The sequence below is a fragment of the Littorina saxatilis genome, linkage group LG1, assembly GCF_037325665.1.
Source record: "Littorina saxatilis isolate snail1 linkage group LG1, US_GU_Lsax_2.0, whole genome shotgun sequence".
NCBI lineage: Eukaryota > Metazoa > Mollusca > Gastropoda > Littorinimorpha > Littorinidae > Littorina > Littorina saxatilis.
In genome coordinates, this window is record NC_090245.1 from 12,831,721 (window position 1) to 12,854,278 (window position 22,558).

At 44.8% G+C, this 22,558-nt stretch overlaps 1 protein-coding gene across 2 annotated transcripts in view; it reads right to left on the reverse strand.

Moving 5' to 3' along the window:
- LOC138961917 (rotatin-like) overlaps positions 1 to 22,463 on the reverse strand; it is a 36,908-nt gene extending 14,445 nt beyond the window's left edge. Inside the window, exons 1-22 of one of the 2 annotated variants that reach the window (XM_070333600.1) lie at positions 22,396 to 22,463; positions 19,655 to 19,764; positions 18,932 to 19,058; positions 17,100 to 17,228; positions 15,917 to 16,167; positions 13,884 to 14,052; positions 12,152 to 12,251; positions 10,795 to 10,895; positions 10,398 to 10,518; positions 9,851 to 9,947; positions 9,233 to 9,292; positions 8,752 to 8,952; positions 8,075 to 8,296; positions 7,389 to 7,616; positions 6,129 to 6,200; positions 5,635 to 5,769; positions 3,830 to 3,905; positions 3,357 to 3,485; positions 2,473 to 2,574; positions 1,922 to 2,080; positions 1,501 to 1,611; positions 192 to 369 (exon numbers count right to left, since the gene is read on the reverse strand). In XM_070333600.1, coding sequence (XP_070189701.1) covers positions 192 to 369; positions 1,501 to 1,611; positions 1,922 to 2,080; positions 2,473 to 2,574; positions 3,357 to 3,485; positions 3,830 to 3,905; positions 5,635 to 5,769; positions 6,129 to 6,200; positions 7,389 to 7,616; positions 8,075 to 8,296; positions 8,752 to 8,952; positions 9,233 to 9,292; positions 9,851 to 9,947; positions 10,398 to 10,518; positions 10,795 to 10,895; positions 12,152 to 12,251; positions 13,884 to 14,052; positions 15,917 to 16,167; positions 17,100 to 17,228; positions 18,932 to 19,058; positions 19,655 to 19,764; positions 22,396 to 22,437 — 2,920 coding nt within the window. In that variant the 5' untranslated portion in view covers positions 22,438 to 22,463. The other variant, XM_070333590.1, reaches the window with a different exon arrangement.
- Between the last annotated feature and the right edge of the window lie 95 nt (positions 22,464 to 22,558).

Genomic DNA, 22,558 nt, shown 5'->3' on the forward strand with positions numbered 1-22,558 from the left:
CGGTTTGCAATTATTTTTTGTTTTTTTGTCTCTTTGGCTGTCATTTTTTATGTCGTAGTTTTAGCAGGGACAGATTGTAAGACTAGGCATCTCCATCCTCGAGTAATATAAAGAGAATTCATTCTCTCGCCCTCTCTTTCTCTCAGTCTCACACACACGCTGAGACAGTGCAAACACAGCAGAGCATTTACCTGTGGAGGTGACGGTGGTCTGCGAGCTGTCCAGTGAGTGCAGGGGGACCTCAGTGGTGACCAGCACCGGCTGCAGGACGGTGGAGGGGAAGAAGGACGACAACATGGCCGACAGCTGCGGGTAGAAATGACTGTGGTGCAGCAGGGCTAGCAGTGCATTTAGACCCACCAGAGACACCTGAAATTTACGGTACAGTATATGAGTCAGTACAATGACAATGAAAAAAGAAAGATGACAGCATGGCCAACAGCTGCCGGTAGAAAAGACTGTGGTGCAGCAGGGCCAGCAGTGAGGGCCCCAAAGGGGGGGGGTATCATCACGATCACGGGAAGGGAAATTTTAGCTTTCACGATCACAATTACCTTGATTTTTGTTTTCACGATCACAAACACCTTGACAAATAGAGGATCATAGAAAGATACAGCTATGAAAAATGTACGTTGAAAATAAAATGCTTTGCAATAATGCCCATCACGATCACGAAAACAAATGACGATCACGATCACGAGACTTGATTTTTTTGTCATCACGGATCCCGGGCAAAGTCCCATCACGATCACAGAAATGGAAATTTCGGCAATCACGGTCACAGAAAGGTAAAAAACGCCAATCACGATCACGACTTTAAACCCTTTGGGGCCCTCAGCAGTGCATTCAGACCCACCAGAGACACCTGAAATTTGAGAGATACCAAGAATAGCAATTTGAGGTACTGTACATATAAAGAGGGGAGGAGAGAGAGAAAGAATAGCAAACAGCTGCCGGTAGAAATGACTGTGGTGCAGCAGGGCCAGCAGAGCATTCAGGCCCACCAGAGACACCTGAAATTCAGTGACATTTCTGTAAGGTATGGTACCTGTAAACAGTAGAGGAGGAGAAGAAAGATGAGCCAACAGATGTTGGTAAAATTGACTGTAGTGCAGTAAATTAATCATCAGAATACTCAGAGTAGAAAAAAGAATTGAGATTTGTTGTTTGCATGTCCACAAGACCACACAGTCGCAGAATGTTCTGGGGTCTGTTCTAGTTCTGCTGGTCAGTTGAACAGACAAAATGTGTGAACGTTGAATGTGTGCACATCCTCTCAACTCAGTAGACAATGCCAGAAACCCACCCTACCAGTACATACCAAATGAGCCTTTCTGCCACAAATTCTTAAAAAGGAGGGAGTCTTAAAATGGAGGTAAACTGACAGAGGTTATGAACAGAATATCTGAAAAAGCAAGGTCTTAAAAGGGAGGAAGTCCTAAATTGGGGGTGGGGTCTTAAAAGGGGGGTTCCACTGTATAGCCAAAAGAAGCAACCTACGTTGGAGTCCACATCTGTGACAACCGGTCCCTGCCACACAGAGGCCGACGTGGCGTCCCCCGTGGTGCTGGGGATGGTCTCGGACGTCAGGTTGACCAGCAACAGTGCAGCCTGCCCATGAACAAGTCATTTCATCATTCAATACAACATGCAGGGCTTTCAAGGAAGACATGCAAAAATGCCTGAAATTGTGCAGATGTCCGGAAAAATAATTTAAATTTAGATTGAAACTGGTGCAATTTGATGCGGATCTGAGCACATTTAAGCGTTTCTTATTTTACATTTGATAGGTAGCATTGTGTATTGCGAGCTTTTCCAGATTTTGCATACGAGAGGCAATATCGGGCACTCTTGGGGAAAACGGATATTGTTACACTTTGAAATATGGCCCCTTATTTTCCCGTCACCCCAGCACACTCACCTGTTGCCTGACGATGCTGCACTCAGAGGGGTCAAGCAGCACGCTGAAGGCAGCCCCCCAGATGCCCCCAGGTATGTGCTTACAGTTGTTGGTCACCAGCACTCGCCCAACCTCTGTGGATGTCAGTGCTACGGCAATACCCAGTCCTGCCGCACGCACCTGTTCACAGATATTTCATTTTTGTCATTTTCATAACTTTACTGTCCCATTGCTGGAAAGTGGAAAGCTAGCAGCAACAGAGTCGCGCTACCCAGGTGTGTGCGTGATTGGGTGTTATCAGCCACCTGCACTTATTGCACCCATGACCTGCGGATCACAAGTCCAGTGCTCCACCAACTGAGCTACCATAGCATGGCATTGCTCATGTCTTGGCAACCTTAGCATGGGCAGGCAAATGGCAGTGGATTTTTAGGTTTGATGACGTTATGTGAAAACAATGGATACCGAGGGCCACAACTGGGGTATATCTGTGTGAGAAATTGACCCAACAGAAACAGAATTATCTGCACACAGCCTCACATGCTTGGCAATACAGCAAGCATCGTCCTTACCTCAGCATCCCTATAGGCCCAGAGCGTCAGCATCCAGTTGAGACCAGGCTCAGCCACAGCATCTGCCCCTTGACGTGAGTACAACCAGTTCTTGGCCCATTCCTGAAACAAGTAGGCCATCAACACTGAAACACGCAAATACAAGACAAAAAGTTTCATACCAGTAAGTCAGTGATTACAGCTACAAACAATTAATCAAACATGTCTTTCGCCTAATGCAAAGCACAATACCAAATGCCTGAAATGGATGGGATGGGCGACTGTGGTGACACGGAGGTGGGACATGGATACTGTCTCTGAGTAAAGTTAACATGTGTCCATCTCTGCTGGGATTCGCAACCTGTGACCTTAGGATCACAAGTCCAGTGCTCTACCAACTGAACTTCCCATCCCAAATGCCAAATGGAGATAAATTTACAGTATTTGACATCACTTCCACAGTCTATAGAGTATGCATGGCTGCCAACCTTATGACTATGAAAGTCCTGTGGGGGTCCAGGGACCACAGAAGCTGAAGATTTTTTGTAAATGAAGGTGCCAAAATGTTTTATACTGCGGTAAAAACCTCACTTTAGCCTATGATTTGTTCTCTTTTTGGTGTTTTTGGCGGCATTTTTAAAAGGCCAGTACCGGAAAGAAGCACAACTTATTTTCCATACATGCGCACATCGACTTGGCTGGTCTTGGTTAACCAGAGCGACTTTTCACTGGTTTCTTCCCCCCAAAAAGAGGCTGCTTTCACAAATTATTTTAGAACATTTTTTTTCTCGGGAAAATCAAACAATTTTCGGGATTTTGTGACAGATTTGAAACATCGGGAGATTCCCGAAAAATTCGGGAGGGTTGGCAACTATGGAGTACGTTGAAGAAGACATTGAACAAACCTTGTCGTCAGTGCAAGAGACCATTTCATGCGCCAGGTGACGTAGACACAGGGTGGCTGCCTTGGTCACTCCCCTCCCCATGTAGGACATGGAGGTACTGCCACGCCCGATGTGAAAGGCTGACACCACCTGCACAATGTCACATGTACACTGAGAGATTAGAGAGACATGGGTGTATGATTTGAAACCCTGTTTTATGAATAGTCTTGATAGCATTGCGATTTACCTATTATTAGCGGTATTTCAGTGTGTGTGTGTATGTGTGTGTGTGTGTGCAAGTACGTGCATGCAAGCATGTGTGTGTGCATGTGTGTGTGTGTGTGTGCTTGCGTGCGTGTGTTTTGTTCTTGTACATTGTTATGAGAAGGGGCAAACAATAAGTCCTCAGTATCATTATCATTACTCACTGTGTGACAAAAATTAACATTATTAGTCTTATTTTTGGTTATCTGAAACAAAGAAACCATACCAACCTCCAACAAACAGTTGAGGACGTGTGAACACTGCGCAGTTGGTTCCATATCTCCACTCTCTGCGCTCCATCCCGGCCTAGTAGGCACACAGATAATATCTTTATTTCATATACACACAAATTGCTAACATTTTTTACAAATAAATGAACTGTTGTACACATTGTGCAGTGGAACACCCCCCCCCCCCCCCCCCCCATTCATTCTCTGCACTCAATGACTGCCCTGTGGGCATACAAAAATGACATCTTTGTTTCATAATTTATACACTCTCTTTCTGTGAAAAGAGTCCTGCTCACTATCTCAGAGACGGGCGCAGTGACGTGGTGGTAAGATATCGGCCTCCTAATCAGGTCGTGAGTTCGAATCCCGGTCGCTGCCGCCTGGTGGGTTAAGAGTGGAGATTTGTCTGATCTCCCGGGTCAACTTATGTGCAGACCTGCTAGTGACTTAACCCCCTTCGTGTGTACATGCAAGCACAAAACCTAGCGCGCACGGAAAAGATCCTGTAATTGATGTCAGAGTTCGGTGGGTTATAGAAACACGAAAATACCCAGCATGCCTCCCCCGAAATTGGCTTATGCTGCCTGAATGGCGGGGTAAAAACGGTCATACACGTAAAATTCCACTGGTGCTAAAAACATGAGTGAACGTGGGAGTTCAAGCCCATGAACGAAGAAGAAGAAGAAGAACTATCTCGGATCCACCCAGGCTGTTCCATGGAATGAGACCATCCCGCCGCTTGAACACATACCAAAAACCAACAGCCTGGGTGCTCTCTGTGCAGAGCAGCAGGAAGATTTTCATGAAATAATTTCTTAACGGACACTAGTGGCAATTTGTCAAATTAATTCACACACAAAATTTTCACTCCGCACAGGAATCCATCAGGATGTTGATTTATGGTATTTATCACAGTGGAGGGGTGGCCTTATCCCATGCTAAAGCCTGACCAGGAATCCATCAGGATATTGATTTATGGTATTTATCACAGTGGAGGGGTGGCCTTATCCCATGCTAAAGCCTGACCAGGAATCCATCAGGATATTGATTTATGGTATTTATCACAGTGGAGGGGTGGCCTTATCCCATGCTAAAGCCTGACCAGGAATCCATCAGGATATTGATTTATGGTATTTATCACAGTGGAGGGGTGGCCTTATCCCATGCTAAAGCCTGACCAGGAATCCATCAGGATATTGATTTATGGTATTTATCACAGTGGAGGGGTGGCCTTATCCCATGCTAAAGCCGACCAGGACTCCATCAGGACGTTGATTTATGGTATTTATCACAGTGGAGGGGTGGCCTTATCCCATGCTAAAGCCTGACCAGGAATCCATCAGGATATTGATTTATGGTATTTATCACAGTGGAGGGGTGGCCTTATCCCATGCTAAAGCCTGACCAGGACTCCATCAGGACGTTGATTTATGGTATTTATCACAGTGGAGGGGTGGCCTTATCCCATGCTAAAGCCTGACCAGGAATCCATCAGGACGTTGATTTATGGTATTTATCACAGTGGAGGGGTGGCCTTATCCCATGCTAAAAGCCTGACCAGATCTGAGATAATGAGCAGAAATATTTACGCGACAAGGAGAGCGCCTTTAAGCTTCACAGAAGGTGAGTACAGTGGAACCCCCCTTAAGACCTAAAAAAATCTGAGAAAATCAGGTCTTAAAAAGGAGGGAGTCTTAAAATGGGGGTACATTATAGAGGTTATGAACAGAAAGTCTGAGAAAACAAGGTCTTAAAAGGGAGGGGGTCTTAAATTGGGGGGTCTTAAAAGGGAGGTTCCACTGTACCGTGCAGTGAGGTGCATGAGGCAGAGAAGGGTCCCCTCCAGGGCGGCCAGGTTGTAGAAGTGAGGTGCAGCGGAGATGTTCAGACGCAGCAGCAGTCGACGAGCCAGGTCTCCTCGAGACTGTGCCACGCTCAATCTGAGGCAAAACGCAACACAAAAATTATCCCCATGAAATACCCAGCATATCAGTGCATAAATACATTCAATTTACAAAAGGACTCAAAGCACCACGCTCAGCCTGAGGCAAAACGCAACACAACAATTATTCCTATGAAATACCCAGCACATCAATGCATAGGTTCAATCAATGTACAAAAAGGATCAAATCACACATACCCTTTCGCTTTTCTTCTCCAACTTTTTTGTTTAGATCAGTCGTTCTTTAGGTCAAGGGCTGGATGTACAAAACATGTCTATCTGTGTCTATTATAACTGGTAAAGATGAAATGATCTTGCATTCTAACAACACAACAATAACATATTCTTAGTACATACCTGGTGTGAAGTTTGTAAGGCAGGCGTGAGATGAAGGTGGAAATAAACTTTAGCAACACCTTGTCCAGTGACCTAAAAGAAGAAAAAAAACAAAATTAACAAATGTTTCTTTCACAAACAATTATGTGGTAATACGTACATTTCTAAGCTTTACAATGGAGATGCACAAAAACACAGGCAAACATATTAGCACAGACATGCAGACAGAGAGAGGCAGACAGATGTACAGACAGACAGATGCATGCATCAGTAGCTAACCATAATTATTCCAACACAAAGAGAAAGAAATTCAGAGAAGACAATCCTTCTGTTATGTGTGCACACACACACACACACACACACACACACACACACACACACACACACTCATGCACAACCACACTCTACCACACACACACAAACATACAAGCCTCTGCCCACTCACACCTCCACCTGTCCCCTTTTGAACCACAACACACACAAACATACAAGCCTCTGCCCACTCACACCTCCACCTGTCCCCTTTTGAACCACAACACACAAACATACAAGCCTCTGCCCACTCACACCTCCACCTGTCCCCTTTTGAACCACAACACACACAAACATACAAGCCTCTGTCCCCGCACACCTCCACCTGTCCCCTTTTGAACCACAACACACACAAACATACAAGCCTCTGCCCACTCACACCTCCACCTGTCCCCTTTTGAACCACAACACACAAACATACAAGCCTCTGCCCACTCACACCTCCACCTGTCCCCTTTTGAACCACAACACACACAAACATACAAGCCTCTGTCCACTCACACCTCCACCTGTCCCCTTTTGAACCACAAAACACAAACATACAAGCCTCTGCCCACTCACACCTCCACCTGTCCCCTTTTGAACCACAACACACAAACATACAAGCCTCTGCCCACTCACACCTCCACCTGTCCCCTTTTGAACCACACACACACAAACATACAAGCCTCTGTCCACTCACACCTCCACCTGTCCCCTTTTGAACCACAACACACAAACATACAAGCCTCTGCCCACTCACACCTCCACCTGTCCCCTCTTAACCACAACACACACAAACATACAAGCCTCTGCCCACTCACACCTCCACCTGTCCCCTTTTGAACCACAACACACACAAACATACAAGCCTCTGTCCACTCACACCTCCACCTGTCCCCTTTTGAACCACACACACACAAACATACAAGCCTCTGCCCACTCACACCTCCACCTGTCCCCTCTTAACCACCACACACCAATCCTCACCTCTTGACAATGGTGGAGGCGTCAGCCACCTCATCCCCCTCCCCTCCACCAGGTGTGCGATTCAGCAGCCCGACCAAGGGCCCTGTGCCGTCGTAGAGCCGCTGGGCCAACCACTGAGCCATCTCATCAGGAATGGAGGCTGACAGTTGGATGATGCTGTTCATGAAGCGTAGCACTTCCAGAAGTAAACTCTCGTCTTGCGAGGAAGATGGAGTAACCTGCAGAAACCTGCGGCGAAGAACAACAAATTTCGAGTTGGTGTTGCAATTGGAAAGGGGGAGGGGGGGCTTAAAATGGGGGTTCTGCTGAATTGTCAAGTTTATTTAGAAAGGAAATGTCTGCAGAGCTCACTCTGTCAACCTTGATTTTTGACACCTATCAAATAGATCAGTTTGGTCAAGCCGATCTTACAGCTGTGCAGCCCTAACTATACAACCTACCATTTCAACTCCTCACACAGCACACACACATGACCCCCCTACTAATTTAGCACAGCAGTCCAGTTGAGCTGGCTGGCGAGGTCAGCACACACACATACACACCCACACACCCCCCCCCCACCCTCCCACACCAACCCCCCACCTACCTATCGAGCACAGCAGTCCAGTTGAGCTGGCTGACGAGGTTAGCACACACACACATTTACCCCCCCCCCCCCCCCCCCACACACACACACACCCACCAACCTATCGAGCACAGCAGTCCAGTTGAGCTGGTTGACGAGGTCAGCGCACTCGGAAGAAGGAATGGTGGCCGTGACGGACAGAATGCCGGTCAGTCCGGCCACTACGTCGTGGTGAGACGTGGCGTTGGCCACCGCGTACACCCCCTCCTGCAGCCCCCACTGCAGTCCCGTCGCCTTGACCACCGCTCGGTCTGTAGGGGTCAGCACCATTGCCTTGTTGAAGCTGCAAAGAAACGGGCGTAGCTTAGCAATTTGGAGAAATATCTGTGCAAGCTTAGCGAGACCTTTTTCTTTGTACATTTTGTAGTCTTACACTTTAGTAAAAACCTTAGAAACTTGCAGAAAATTCAGCGCTAAATTATCTTTTAGTGAGACCTTTTCCCTTCTACATTTTGTAGTCTGAAACTATAAAAAAAATGTAAAAAGTGCAATAAACACTTCGCCTTCCATCTCATACACACACACACACACGCACACACACACACACACACACACACACACACACACACACACACACACACACACACACACACACACACACACACACACACACACACACACACACACGCACACATGCACGCATGCACACACGTGCACGCACGCACACACACAAACACACAGAAACACACAAATGAAATGAATGTCTTGACAAGAACGAGAAGAAGAAAAGCCACTGACTCTCTGAGCTGATCCAGCTTGGCGCCACCTGCCTTCAACAGCTGCAGCAAGTTGTCCAGCCCCCCACACCACGCCACGTTCCACGCCACTCGCAGCATCTCCTGTGGCGCTGCTGTCTTCAGGATGTCATGCTCAGGCGGTGATAGCACCGAGTTGGGGCTCACTGTGTGGTGAACCGTTGGTCGGAAGGGCAGTCGGTACCTGATAGTCACATATCAGACACAGGTCAGCAGCAGTTGGCTTTTAATATTATGTGTTATTTCTAAAATGCTGACTGTTAGCAAATGATAATAAACATGTTGAGAAAATCTTAATGAGCTGGCAGGTCCCCTAGAATCAGTCCTTATTGATCAAATAGCCATTTTGCACTGAAATGGTAATCATTTTTTTGCTCAAATGATTTTAGCACTAAAACATCTCACTGAACTGCAATGGTAATAACAATCAACAAAACAAACTAATCAATGGGCTTCTTACTTACCTCTTTGTAATAACTGCTGGTAGAGAGAAGTTTCTGTCTGCCTGGTCTTTCTGGGAGGAGCTGAAACAGAAACAACAACAATGATGATGGCTGAATATTGGCCTAGCAACTCCTTGTACATAACAGAAAAAAGAGAGTAAATCCTGTGTTTGAGCTGTACTGCTGAAAAATTATGCTTTAGATATAGTGTCACTGGTGCATGAATTGTTCTACTATGGTTGCAGCTGTACAGGCGCAGTTGCCTAGTGGATAAGACGTCGGCCTCCCAAGTGGAAAGTTGTGGGTTCAAATCCCGGCCGTGCCTGGTGGGTTAAGGGTGGAGATTCTTCCGATCTCCCAGGTCAACTTATGTGCAGACCTGCTTGAGCCTCGCCGCCCCCCCCCCCTTCGTGTGTACAAGCAAGCACAAGACCAAGTGCGCACAGAAAAGATCCTGTGATCCATGTCGGAGTTCGATGGGTTACAGAAACACAAAAATACCAAGCATGCATCCCCCAAAAGCGGTCATATACATAACATCCCACTCGTGAAAAAAGCACGAGTGTACATGGGAGTTCCAGCCCATGAACGCAGAAGAAGATGAAGAAGAAAGTTGCAGCTGTTTCTGTGCAAACTGACCTGATATCAAACTTGGCAACTTCGTCGAAGAGGAGCAGGGTCAGAATATGGGACACCTGGTAGCTTACACTCTCATCTCTCACCAGCATCAAACTCACTGCAACAAAACACAGGTAGAAAACAATGAGCCCATCAAATATCAGCAACAGCGTGTGCATTTAACAAGTCACAAACAGCAAGAGTAACAAAAATGTATCTGAGTGTTCTTGTAAAACAAGTAAAAAGGTAAAAAAATATAATTTGTAAAAAAGCTCAACTAGAAGCTTGTTTAGAAAGAAAGATACGTTACTGTAAAACTTCGTAAAACTTCAAGTTAAAACCCTAGATAGGAGTCATAGAAGGGAGTCAAAGTATCACAGATGAGCAGCACTAAAAACAACAAATACTGTCAGGGGTCACACTGACTTGAGTGATTTGCGTAGGTTGACGTACAACAATTTTTGGGCAGGGATGCACATGGCGAAAATGAAATTTTTACGTAACATTTTGCAATGATCACAACTTCTCACTGTACTGAAGTCCAAATTTCCGTAAAACTGACACTGACCTCTGAGAAGGTCATAGTAGACGTTTGGGTCATGGCTCAAGTTGTGGCGTAGTGTGTAGTCATGATGAAGTAGGTGTCGCAACATGGTCACACACGCTGGCACCACAGGAATATTGGGATTCTGAAAATCAAAGCAACCAATTTTTCTTTAAATTCAAGAACAGGTCAAGTAAAAAAAAAAGACATAACATGAATTTAAATGCATGTACTACTGTCATTTCTCTCTGCTTGACATTGATTCTGAATACCTCACTACATAATGACCATCGCAGGAATTCTTTTCTATAGAATTCACCTTTCAAAGGCGACCACATGTCTATAACGACCACTTTTGGTCGGTCCTTCCTTATAGACAGGTTCAACTGTATTGTACCTGGTGAAGAAATGCACTGCTCACCTGGTGCTCTGTGCGAGACGGAGCATTCATGGACTGACGCAGGGTGGACAGAACCACTTCCAGGCCTCCGCTCTCTCTGAACGCTCCGTGCAAGTGAGGATCTAAAAAGCAACCAAGACAGTCACATGTATATCACACAGCAGATCTACGCTACAGAAACTGTGAGGATCTGAACAGCAAGCAAGACAGTCACATCTATATCACACAGCAGATCTACGCTACAAAAACTGTGAGGATCTGAACAGCAAGCAAGACAGTCACATGTATATCACACAGCAGATCTACGCTACAGAAACTGTGAGGATCTGAACAGCAAGCAAGACAGTCACATGTACATCACACAGCAGATCTACACTACAGAAACTGTGAGGATCTGAACAGCAAGCAAGACAGTCACATGTATATCACACAGCAGATCTACGCTACAGAAACTGTGAGGATCTGAACAGCAAGCAAGACAGTCACATGTATATCACACAGCAGATCTACGCTACAGAAACTGTGAGGATCTGAACAGCAAGCAAGACAGTCACATGTATATCACACAGCAGATCTACGCTACAGAAACTGTGAGGATCTGAACAGCAAGCAAGACAGTCACAAGTATATCACACAGCAGATCTACGCTACAGAAACTGTGAGGATCTGAACAGCAAGCAAGACAGTCACATGTATATCACACAGCAGATCTACGCTACAGAAACTGTGAGGATCTGAACAGCAAGCAAGACAGTCACATGTATATCACACAGCAGATCTACGCTACAGAAACTGTGAGGATCTGAACAGAAAGCAAGACAGTCACATGTATATCACACAGCAGATCTACGCTACAGGAAGTTCTTTCTACTGTCCAAAGGAGTACAGTGGAACTCCCCTTTTAAGATCTTCCCAAATCTGAGAAAATCAGGTTTTCAAAACTCATAACTCATAACTCATAACATTTTATTGATCCAACAAAGGAAATTAAATTGGTCATCAGCACATATAGGTCATTAATTAATAATTATAAAAGAATAAGAGAAGAAAATTCATAAAACCCATGATAACAAAAAAATATCTAAAGTAATATATGTACAACTACAATACCCTTTTTACTTGCACACTTGACACACCGACACACCAACACACATGCATACATACCTACATACATACCTACATACATACATACATACATACATACATACATACATACATACATACATACAAAACGAGGGGGGTCTTAAACTGGGGGTACATTTACAGAGGTTCTGAACAGAAAGTCTGAGACAACATGGTCTTAAAAGGGAGGGAGTCTGAAATTGTGGGTCTTAAAAGAGGGGGTTCCACTGTATACAGGTGTGAACAAATGCGGTACCTTGCAGCATGATGGCCATCTGGTCAGCAGCGGATTTCTTGACCCCAGGATCCACTGGGTCCGCTGTGAAAATGTTGTACACTTGTTTCAGTCCGTCCACCTGCAGCACATCATCAAACTTACACACAACGCCCTCTCCACGTGCAAACAAAACATCTACTTTACACGTAAATAACACAAGAGGCGAAGCCTTCAAGGCTCACGTAAGAAATCGACAAACAGTAACACAAACTCAATCACTCCGTCACACACACACACACACACACACACACACACACAGTAAGCATAGGTGACACTGTGCAAGAAAGCGAGACACTAGATCTAGATCTGTCTGTCTGCATGTGTAGCCTACTTACAGGGACACGACTGCCAACTAGTCTCGGCCCGCTCAAAATAACAATGACCGAGACTTTCAGTAATTCCTTCGCGTGACGTCTAACCCTCTTACGCCATAATGTGACGTCTTCAAATGTTAAAGTTTCTATCACACACACACACACACACACGCACAGACAGACAGAGTTTACCATCGCATAGGCTACACTTACGTGAGCCAAAAACGGGTAGTCCGACAGTCAGGAAAAGACGAATTCCGGAAATAACTCTGTCGGATTAGTATGGGTTGTGAAAGAGTGAATGCCCTTGCTTTTAGTGAGACAAACAATCCACAGGCCAGTCACAACCGAGGGGTGTGTCTTCTTCTTCGTTCGTGGGCTGAACCTCCCACGTACACTCGTGTTTTTTGCACGAGTGGAATTTTACGTGTATGACCGTTTTTTACCCCGCCATTTAGGCAGCCATACGCTGTTTTCGGAGGAAGCATGCTGGGTATTTTCGTGTTTCTATAACCCACCGAACTCTGACATGGATTACAGTATCTTTTTTGTGCGCACTTGGTTTTGGGCTTGCGTGTACACACGGGGGTGTTCGGAAACCGAGGAGAGTCTGCACACAAAGTTGACTCTGAGAAATAAATCTCTCGCCGAACGTGGGGACGAACTCACGCTGACAGCGGCCAACTGGATACAAATCCAGCACGCTACCGACTGAGCTACATCCCCGCCCTAGGGGTGTGTCTGAAACACGTGGACAAGGAGCATGTGTGGATTGTTAGTCTCACTAAAAGCAAGGGTGTTCACTCTTTCACAACCCATACAAATCCGACAGAGTTATTCTGAACATCGCCTCTTGCACTGACCCTGAACAAGAGGAAACACAAACAGGCAACAGCCACATTCACTGCCAGCAGCACGTCTGCAACGCAGCAGTGGGATCTTTCAATCTGGTGCTTTTTGTGTTTTGTTTGTTTGTTTCTGTTTACGTATGGCTGCTTGTTCTTCTTTCTTCTTCTGCGTTCATGGAAACTCCAATGTACACTCGTGTTTTTTTGCACGAGAGGGTTTTCAAGCGTATGATCGATTTTACCCCGCCATTTATGCACCAATACACCACTTTTGGAGGAGGCCTCTTGTTCAAAAGTATGGATACATGCATCCACATGTATAAGCATTCAACACACTTATGAAATCTTAAAGTTCTGACTATGATGCAGTAATTTGCCAACATTTACATCTAACAGAATATGATGCAGTAATTTGCAAACATTTACATCTAACAGAATATGATGCAGTAATTTGCAAACATTTACATCTAACAGGCTATGATGCAGTAATTTGCAAACATTTACATCCATCAGATGACAGACAGCGTCAGCATATCCTAACAAACTGACCTGGAAGACGGATCTAGTGTTGTCCTCATCCAAGAAATGCTGTGTCTCCATGATGAACAGGGACGGCAGCTGACGAGGGTCAAGCTGACCGCTGTTGGGCAGTCGCCCGCTTCCACCAGACTCGTTGGCCAGAAACCAGCACAGCCTCTTCACCGCCTCGTCACGAAGTCTAACAAGAAGAGCAAACGCTCGATCGAGTCACTTTCGCAGTTCTGAATATTATATGAGGCATCAGATGGACAGGAAGAAATTGCTATTCACAACACAATACAGATGTAAATAATTTGATGTAAAGAATAATCCTATAAAGTTTGAATCAAATCCGATGAATAGTTTCAGAGATATGATATTTCAATTTTTTTCCTTCAAGACATACCTGTGACCTTGAAAAAGGTCAAAGGTCACCAAAGCAGACGTCAAAGTGTAGAGGTCACTGGGAGTCACGTTCACATAAAATTTGAGCCCGGTCACTTTTATAGTTTCCGAGAAAAGCCCAACGTTAAGTTGTGTGTTGCCGAACAGAAAAGGCTAGTTATCTCCCTTGTTTTTCTGATAACGTTCGTAAAAGGCTACAGATGTAAATACTTTGATGTAAAGAATAATCCTACAAAGTTTCAATCACATCCGATGAACTTTGTCAAAGATATAAAATGTCTAATTTTTCCTTTGACGCTGACCTGTGACCTTGAAAAAGGTCAAAGGTCAACGAAACCATCGTTAAAGTGTAGAGGTCATTGGAGGTCACGACTAAACAAAATATGAGCCGGATCGCTTTGATAGTTTCCGAGAAAAGTCCAACGTTAAGGTGGTGTCTACGGCCGGCCGGCCGGACGGCCGGCCGGACGGATGGCCGGCCGGACGGCCGGCCGGCCGGACAGACTAACACTGACCGATTACATAGAGTCACTTTTTCTCAAGTGACTCAAAAACAATATCGGAATAGTACTTTTACTTCTTTCACCCCAAAAGAAGTGAAGCTAAGCAACGAAAACCTTTCATAACAACATAGTCTGTTGGTTTTAGTAAGTGGTAAAATTTGAAATTGCACGGAGGTAAATTTACAGACCTTATGGACCAAAGATCTGTAAAACAAAAGAAGTTTTAAACAACAGTGCTGCGCACACCCCAAACCTCACATCAATAGTCACATGTATATTACACAGCAGATCTATGCTACAGTACCTGCTATTCAGACTTGGTCGTGTGACAGACGTTTTCTTCCACACGAGATTACGTTGATGTCTAAAGAAGCCGTGAGGCCGAGTTAGACATCAACTAATCGAGTGTGGAAGAAAACTCTGTCACACGACCAAGTCTGAATAGCATTTATGTCTCACAGCTTCAACAGAGGAGAGAACAAACACGTTTTACATACTCACGCTTTGACAAGCTAACTTTTTCAGCCATGATTGTTGAGAGATCTACTTCTTTCATGAAAGTGACGGAACAACTTTGAATGACGTATGTGCGAATGACGTCACAGTCAGTATTTTTTGAAGCATCGATTTCTTGATGACGTCTTTCTGTGTCTGCATGAGCGAAATGTTTGTTCTTTTCGGTTTGTTTGTCTTATCTGTACACAACTCTGTCCATCATAATTCAGACTGACAGGCCCCATGAGCGAGCTAATTTCCAATGGCAGCTAAACTCGCGTATGGAAACAGTACTGTCGTCTGGGATGCTGTTTGCAGTATTCTCAGTGTTGACGAATTTGTCAAGAGAAGAAATGATAACAGCAGGAGAAATAAAAGCCATGTGTGCATTTTTGGGCTTTTGGAGGGACGATTTTGAGTTTGAATCTGTTCTTGCCATGCTCCAAAGCGTGTAACATACAATCTTGCACACGTTTGCTTTAGTAGTGGCAAAGAAGGAAAGCGTGAGACATAAACTGCTATCTACCAGAAAATGTTTGTCCAAAGGAGTACAGGTGAAGTCAGCACCTGTGAGGGAAACACATAGAACAGCAGCAGTGGAACTTCAGATTCTTGAGATTGAAAAAAGTCAAAGAACATCTACAATTCCGTGTCGCTCACCCAGCCTCAGCAGAGAACATGAGGCGCAGGTTGCCTCGCAGTTTATCCAGCAGACACAGGCTGTCGGAAGCGACAGTGGGGTCCAGCATAGTCCAGACCCGTCGGCCAAACCGGGTTTTCATGTCTGTGTAGGAGTGGAGGATGGGGAGGGACTTGAGCAAGGAGGACATGAGCTCTCCCCACAGAATGTCGCCTAGCAACAGGTGGCTCTGCAGCAGGTGAAAAAGCAGCTCCATCGCCAGATTGGATACCTGCACACAAATTTGAAATATTAGATAAGAAAACTGAAAACAGATAGACTGCTAACGTTCCAAAATTCAGAATAAAAAGGTTATTGGAACTCGTTATTATTGACAAAACAGAACAAAACGTTAACATTCTTTCTTTCTTTTTTTTGTGGTTTTGTAATGTTTTGTTTTGTCAATAATTAAACATTCCAATAACTCACAATTCTTGTTTTTTGATATTACAGACAATCACCAGGGAACCCCTGTTTTGCATTTGGAGTATTCTTAAACAAACTTGGTGTATTTTCGAAAAAATAAGTGTACTCCACAAAACATTTGAACATCGATGATTCAAACATGCTTCGCGCACGTCCGTTGCACCTTTAATTAAGTTTACCAATACCTTTGAAATAAATGCTTCTTTCAATGCGTAATGACAAAGGCTGTACTGTAATCATTGATCAAATGCAGAGTTATAAAGTTATTTTAATCATTACAAGACACAGAAAAAACCAGTCTTACAAATTGTTCTCGTCGTATTTTTTTTCCACCGACCGTACTGATCGTATTTTACACAATCAAGCGTACAAAATACGACGAAATCGTATGGGTTCCCAGGTCTGATATTAGATAAGAAAAATGGCAAATACCTCAGCACTACGCCAACCTGTCAAACTCGTCTAATATGCAGAGATTGCATCACACTCTTTCAAGAAGAATTTCCGGTTGATGTGATCCTTGTAAATCCAATCTGTTTTGTTAAAATGCATCAAAAGTTTGTCTTCTCAGCACAACTTGCTAAATTTGATATCAGAAATTAGCAGTACAAGACAACACATCCAGGAATACAAAATGAAACACACACACACACACACACACACACACACACACACACACACTCATACTCACGCTCACGCACACACACACACATAAAATCAAAAGACTCAGTTGTTTACCTTGTTATCCGGGTCAGCCAGACCAAAGCACGTGATTTCATACAAAATGTCACTGTTGAGGATGAACTTGGCTTCCAGGTGTCCTGTGTAGCTGCCGCTGGCCGCCTCCTTGTCTGCGTTCAGGCATGTCTGCAATCACACACCGTATCACCTCTGTCACGTACAAATATAGTGAAAAACCCCTTTCAAGGCCTAAAAATAAATCTGAGAAAATCAGGTCTTAAAAAAGAGGGAGTCTAGAAATAAAGTTAAATAATCGGACTGGGAGGGGGGGGGAAGGGAGCTTGAAAAGGGGGTTCTTCTGTACTGTAAATCTCCTCCGAAAGCGGCGTATGGCTGCCTAAATAGCGGGGTAAAAACGGTCATACATGTAAAAATCATCTACAGCAGTCCCTGCAATGTACGGCCCCCGGCGTGAGCGGACACCTGACATGTACGGACACATTTGCTCGGCACGGATTGTTTTCCTTCTATATTTGCCCCCCCTTAAACGGACACCTGCAAAACGTGGACGCGGACACTCATTTTCGGTCCCAACAGCAGGTCTTACCTCCAATGTACGGACAGACCATCGTCAAATTTTCACCACAACAAAATCGATAACAGAGCAATCCGGCTCTTGGTACAAAGATCACAGCCGCAATGGCGGGATGACAGTCACTGATAACTTGAGTGCACGTGTACCCATCAGGAGGGGGGTAGTTTTGGTCAGGAGTGGAGTACATGCGAAGACGCCAACATGAAACTGCACTGTGCTCTTTATTCCTGTCTGTTGCACGTAAACAACAGAAACACAGTCGATGAAGGTCCTGAGCGAAAGAGAGTGAAAAACCGGCCACAGTTCTCAGCATCATGTGTCTGTGTGTAACCTCTTTCATTGACAAGATACTCTTGTTTCCCCTCAGCCTTGACCAGTGAGTCGGTTGCCTAATCTGTGAACCCTTCAGTTGTCTTGCTTTGTCAAAAGTTACGACACAGTCAACTGGTTTTGCTCTGAGTGAACAGTGCAGCTGGCCTCTCTGGCCACAGCCCCAAACAGTACATGGCTGGAGGGAGTTAGAGAGAGGGAGGGGGGGGGGTGGAGGGGTAGCTGGCTAACTCTGTGGGGTGTCCGGTGTCACTGCATGTCAGCAGGAAGAGCATTGGAGAGAAATAGAGAGGTGTACTCTTCCACACAATTTCCAAGCATCAGTTGTCACGGCTTGGGGTAGGCATTAGTGAGGGAGAGTGGGAGCTGTGTTATGTACAGTGTATTTCCGACTGAAGAGTGAAAAGTCACTGCCAGACAAGAAGAAAATAAATTACATGATTATGACATGCAGCTCTATCTGCTGCTATTTATTCAAACTGGTTTTCAAGCTTATTCTTGCAAAGCATCTGCACACGCTCTAGATCCTCTGTGCTGTGTTTGTGTGGCTGCTTTCGTATGTCAGTGCATGGTGAGTGTGTTCACTGCCTTGAAGATTTATTTTATCTCTTCTTTTCAACACTTTTCATTCAAATCATTTTTACAGAACATTTAAAGAAGTATTAGGAGTTTATTGTTATTGTTTAGTAGCCACAAGAAGTGATTAGCATAGACTCAATCCTGTTGTTTGTGTGTCTCTGTGTGAGTGTATGAGGGAGGGGGTGGTGTGGTCACCCCTCCCGTGACCGGACACCTGCAATGTACGGACAGTTTTGCTATAATCTGCAGTGCGTCGTCTGTCCTGCTGAAGTTACATAGGTGAGCGCCAGGCCTTAGTGGTACAGTTGAGGCAAAGGAAGACGCTTGAACTAGTAAGACAGAAGTCTAAGCTACACTTAATCACACACGAAGTATCCGTTCTTACCTGTATGGTTGTGAGCAGTGTCTGGTAGGTGTGCTGTCGCACCTCCAACAGCGGGTGGGAGAGAAGCTTAAGCAGCACACCTGCACACCTTGCTTGGATGCTCTTGTCAGAACTCTTTCTGCTGCTTCTGGAAACATGCAAGCCTTGTATCACACGAAGAGAGACATGCAGCTTGACCAAATAAGAAATCAATCACTAGTTAAAGAAAATGAACAATCTTTTTGACGGAAGAATGACTAATTTGACAGAAACGAATCTAAATGACTTAATGGTGCCTATTCATATCAATGACTTTTAACACCGATCACATCTAAATCAACTTTGTAGATCATTACTGCTTCTGCTTTCCCTTATATGTTAGAATACACTTCCCATAAATGCAGACAAAATGTCCCCGGGGCCTCTGCAGCAGAAAGCCTTAAATTCAGGTTTAAATGTTTGGGATCTGTTACAGTGGAACACCCCTTTAAGACACCCCAATTAAAAACTCCCTCCTTTTTAAGACCTTGTTTTTTCAGACTTTCGGTTCATAACCTCTGTAAAATTACCCCCATTTTAAGACTCCCTCCTTTTTAAGACCTTGTTTTTTCTTGGTTCATAACCTCTGTAAAATTACCCCCATTTTAAGACTCCCTCCTTCTTAAGACCTGGTTTTCTCCCCTTTTTGGAGGTCTTAAAAGGGGGTCTCCACTGTACTTTTATTGAAGCATACATTCTGCTTACACGTGAGAGAAGAAGGCGACAAACTGTGTGATCAAATTCAGGTGCAGGTGGTAGGGAAGACTGGTGACAGCACTGTCAGCGAGTGCCAGAACCTCCTCTGGCTGCAAGGCCTGAAACATTGTTTTACACAATATTAAAGTCATTACATCTTGTAAGGTAATTGATCATTATGACCTTAAGCATCTTCTTTTAAATGATAAACCCAGAAAAATTGGTATTAAAAGGTGCATGCTAATGTAAGGCCAAATAATAATATATGTTGGTTTAGGGTAACCTGACCGAAAAAACACAACTTTTGGCACATTTTGCGAACCATACCGAGACTAAGGGAAGTAACCTCTTTTAAAATCAACATTTAAAAAAGATATATATATAAAAAAATAAAGAAAAAAAGCCTACCTACCAACCCTATTTTTTTTGTCACATTACCCTAAACCAGAGCACATGCAAATTTATTTGTCTGAGAAAAAACAAGGGTACCGTAAAAGTCGACCTATAAGCCGCGACTTTTTTTTCCTAAATGGACCCCTGCGGCTTATAAGGCGGTGCGGCTTATGAATGACTTTTTCTGAATCAGTGGCGTGTATCCGACTTCGCTCAGTGACCTAGTTTCCGGAAGTTGGATCGCCGCTGTGTAATGGCCTTGAATCAGCTGTGTTTACCTCAATTCACTCACTCACCTTCTTTCCGGAAGTTTGAAGCATGACAATAACTCACACAGTAATGGGTTGGCATACACCGGTTTTGATCGATCACTTCGCATTGCTACTACAGAGAACAGCAACACGCACATCTCCTAAAACAAAGCAACGTACAACTGACCACGATGCCGAAAACACGGAGGCAGGCCTATGATGCAGCCTACAAACTTGCAGCCATAGACTTGGCTGTTGAAAAAGGCAATCGCGCTGCTGCTCAACAAATCGGCGTCAATGAAAGCATGATTAGGCGTTGGCGAAAGCAACGAGGCGAACTTGTGAAATGCAAGAAATCCACAAAAGCATTCCGTGGTTGCAAGGCACGCTGGCCACAATTAGAAAACGAAATGGAGGACTGGGTCAACACACAACGTGCGGATGGTCGCGGTGTTTCAACTGTTCAGCTTCGTCTGAAAGCACGCACCATTGCAACACGTCTGAAGATAGACGACTTCAAAGGCGGTCAATCTTGGTGTTGCCGATTTTTGAGGCGCAAAGGTCTGTCACTGCGTGCACGTACAACTTTGTGCCAACAGCTGCCGCCAGACTTCCAGGAGAAAATGATGTCATTTCGAAACTACGCACAAGAGCAGGTAGCTGAGAATCTGATTGGCCCACAGAACATCATAAATATGGATGAGGTTCCGTTGACCTTTGACCTTCCATTGACACGCACAGTAAACAAAAAGGGCGAGTCTTCTGTGGCACTGAAAACAACGGGACATGAAAAAACACACTTCACCTGTGTTTTGTCGTGCACGGCTTCGGGTGAAAAGCTTCCGCCGATGGTGATTTTCAAGCGAATCACAATGCCGAAAGAAAAGTTTCCGAGGGGGATCGTCGTGCAGGTTAACAAGAAGGGGTGGATGGATGAGAAGATGATGGACACCTGGCTGACAGAATGCTATGGGAAAAGGCCAGGGGGTTTCTTCCGTCGCACTAAAGCTCTGTTAGTCATGGACAGCATGCGTGCACACATCACTGAGAAGGTCAAAAAGTCAGTCACTGCCACCAACTCCATCATCGCTATCATCCCGGGTGGCACAACAAAGTACCTGCAACCCCTCGATATCAGTGTGAACCGGCCCTTCAAAGTGGTGATGAGGGATGAGTGGGAGAGGTGGATGGTGGATGGCGAGAAATCATTCACAAAGACTGGCCGCATGCGTAGAGCAACCTTTGCAGATGTGTGCCAGTGGGTCCTGAAAGCTTGGGATGCTGTCAAAAAGTCAACGATCATCAACGGCTTCAGAAAGGCTGAGATCATCACTGGAGCAGACGACGCGACAGACAACACGACAGCCACTGACAGTGGGGCCGAGAGTGACACTTCCGGTGACTCTGTGCCAGAAGCCATTCTGAACTTGTTCATCTCCGACACTGAGGAGTCCGACTTCAGCGGATTTTCAGCATCAGATGTTGAGTGATTTACAGAACTAACTACAGGTGCTGTGTGCAGGACGAGAGGACAGTTTGATAGTCCAGAGTTCTGTGAATCACTCAACATCTGATGCTGAAAGTAAAGTGCAAAACTGACAAGTTAGCTGGTTCGTTTTTGTGTGTGTGTGTTTTTTTTCGTTGACTTTCGATGTTTCTTGACTTGAACTTTGCTTCTAGGCGCGGCTTGTATGCCGGAGCGGCTTGTGTATGGATTTTTCTGAATTTTTTTTAAAAATCGGGGGGTGCGGCTTATACCCAGGTGCGTCTTATAGGTCGACTTTTACGGTATTCACTCTTCTACAACCCATACAAACCCGACCGAGTTATTTTTCCAAACATCGTCTATTAAAGACAGCAATAAGCAATGTTTTTTAAGCTAACACAAAAACAATTTCAAAAATCTCATCATGGCAAACCCAGAACTCCGCAACATTTGTGCTTACCTTAGACTGGGTCTGCAGCACGAATCTACACGTGTCCATCATAGACTGACGGATGTGAACAGTCTGACAGAAGTTCTTACCTTAGAATTGGCCTGCAGCACGAATCTACAGGTGTCAACCATGGACTGACGGATGTGAACTGTCTGACAGAAGTGCTTACCTTAGAATTGGCCTGCAGCACGAATCTACAGGTGTCCATCATAGACTGACGGATGTGAACTGTCTGACAGAAGTTCTTACCTTAGAATTGGCATGCAGCACGAATCTACAGGTGTCAACCATGGACTGACGGATGTAAACAGTCCGACAGAAGTTCTTACCTT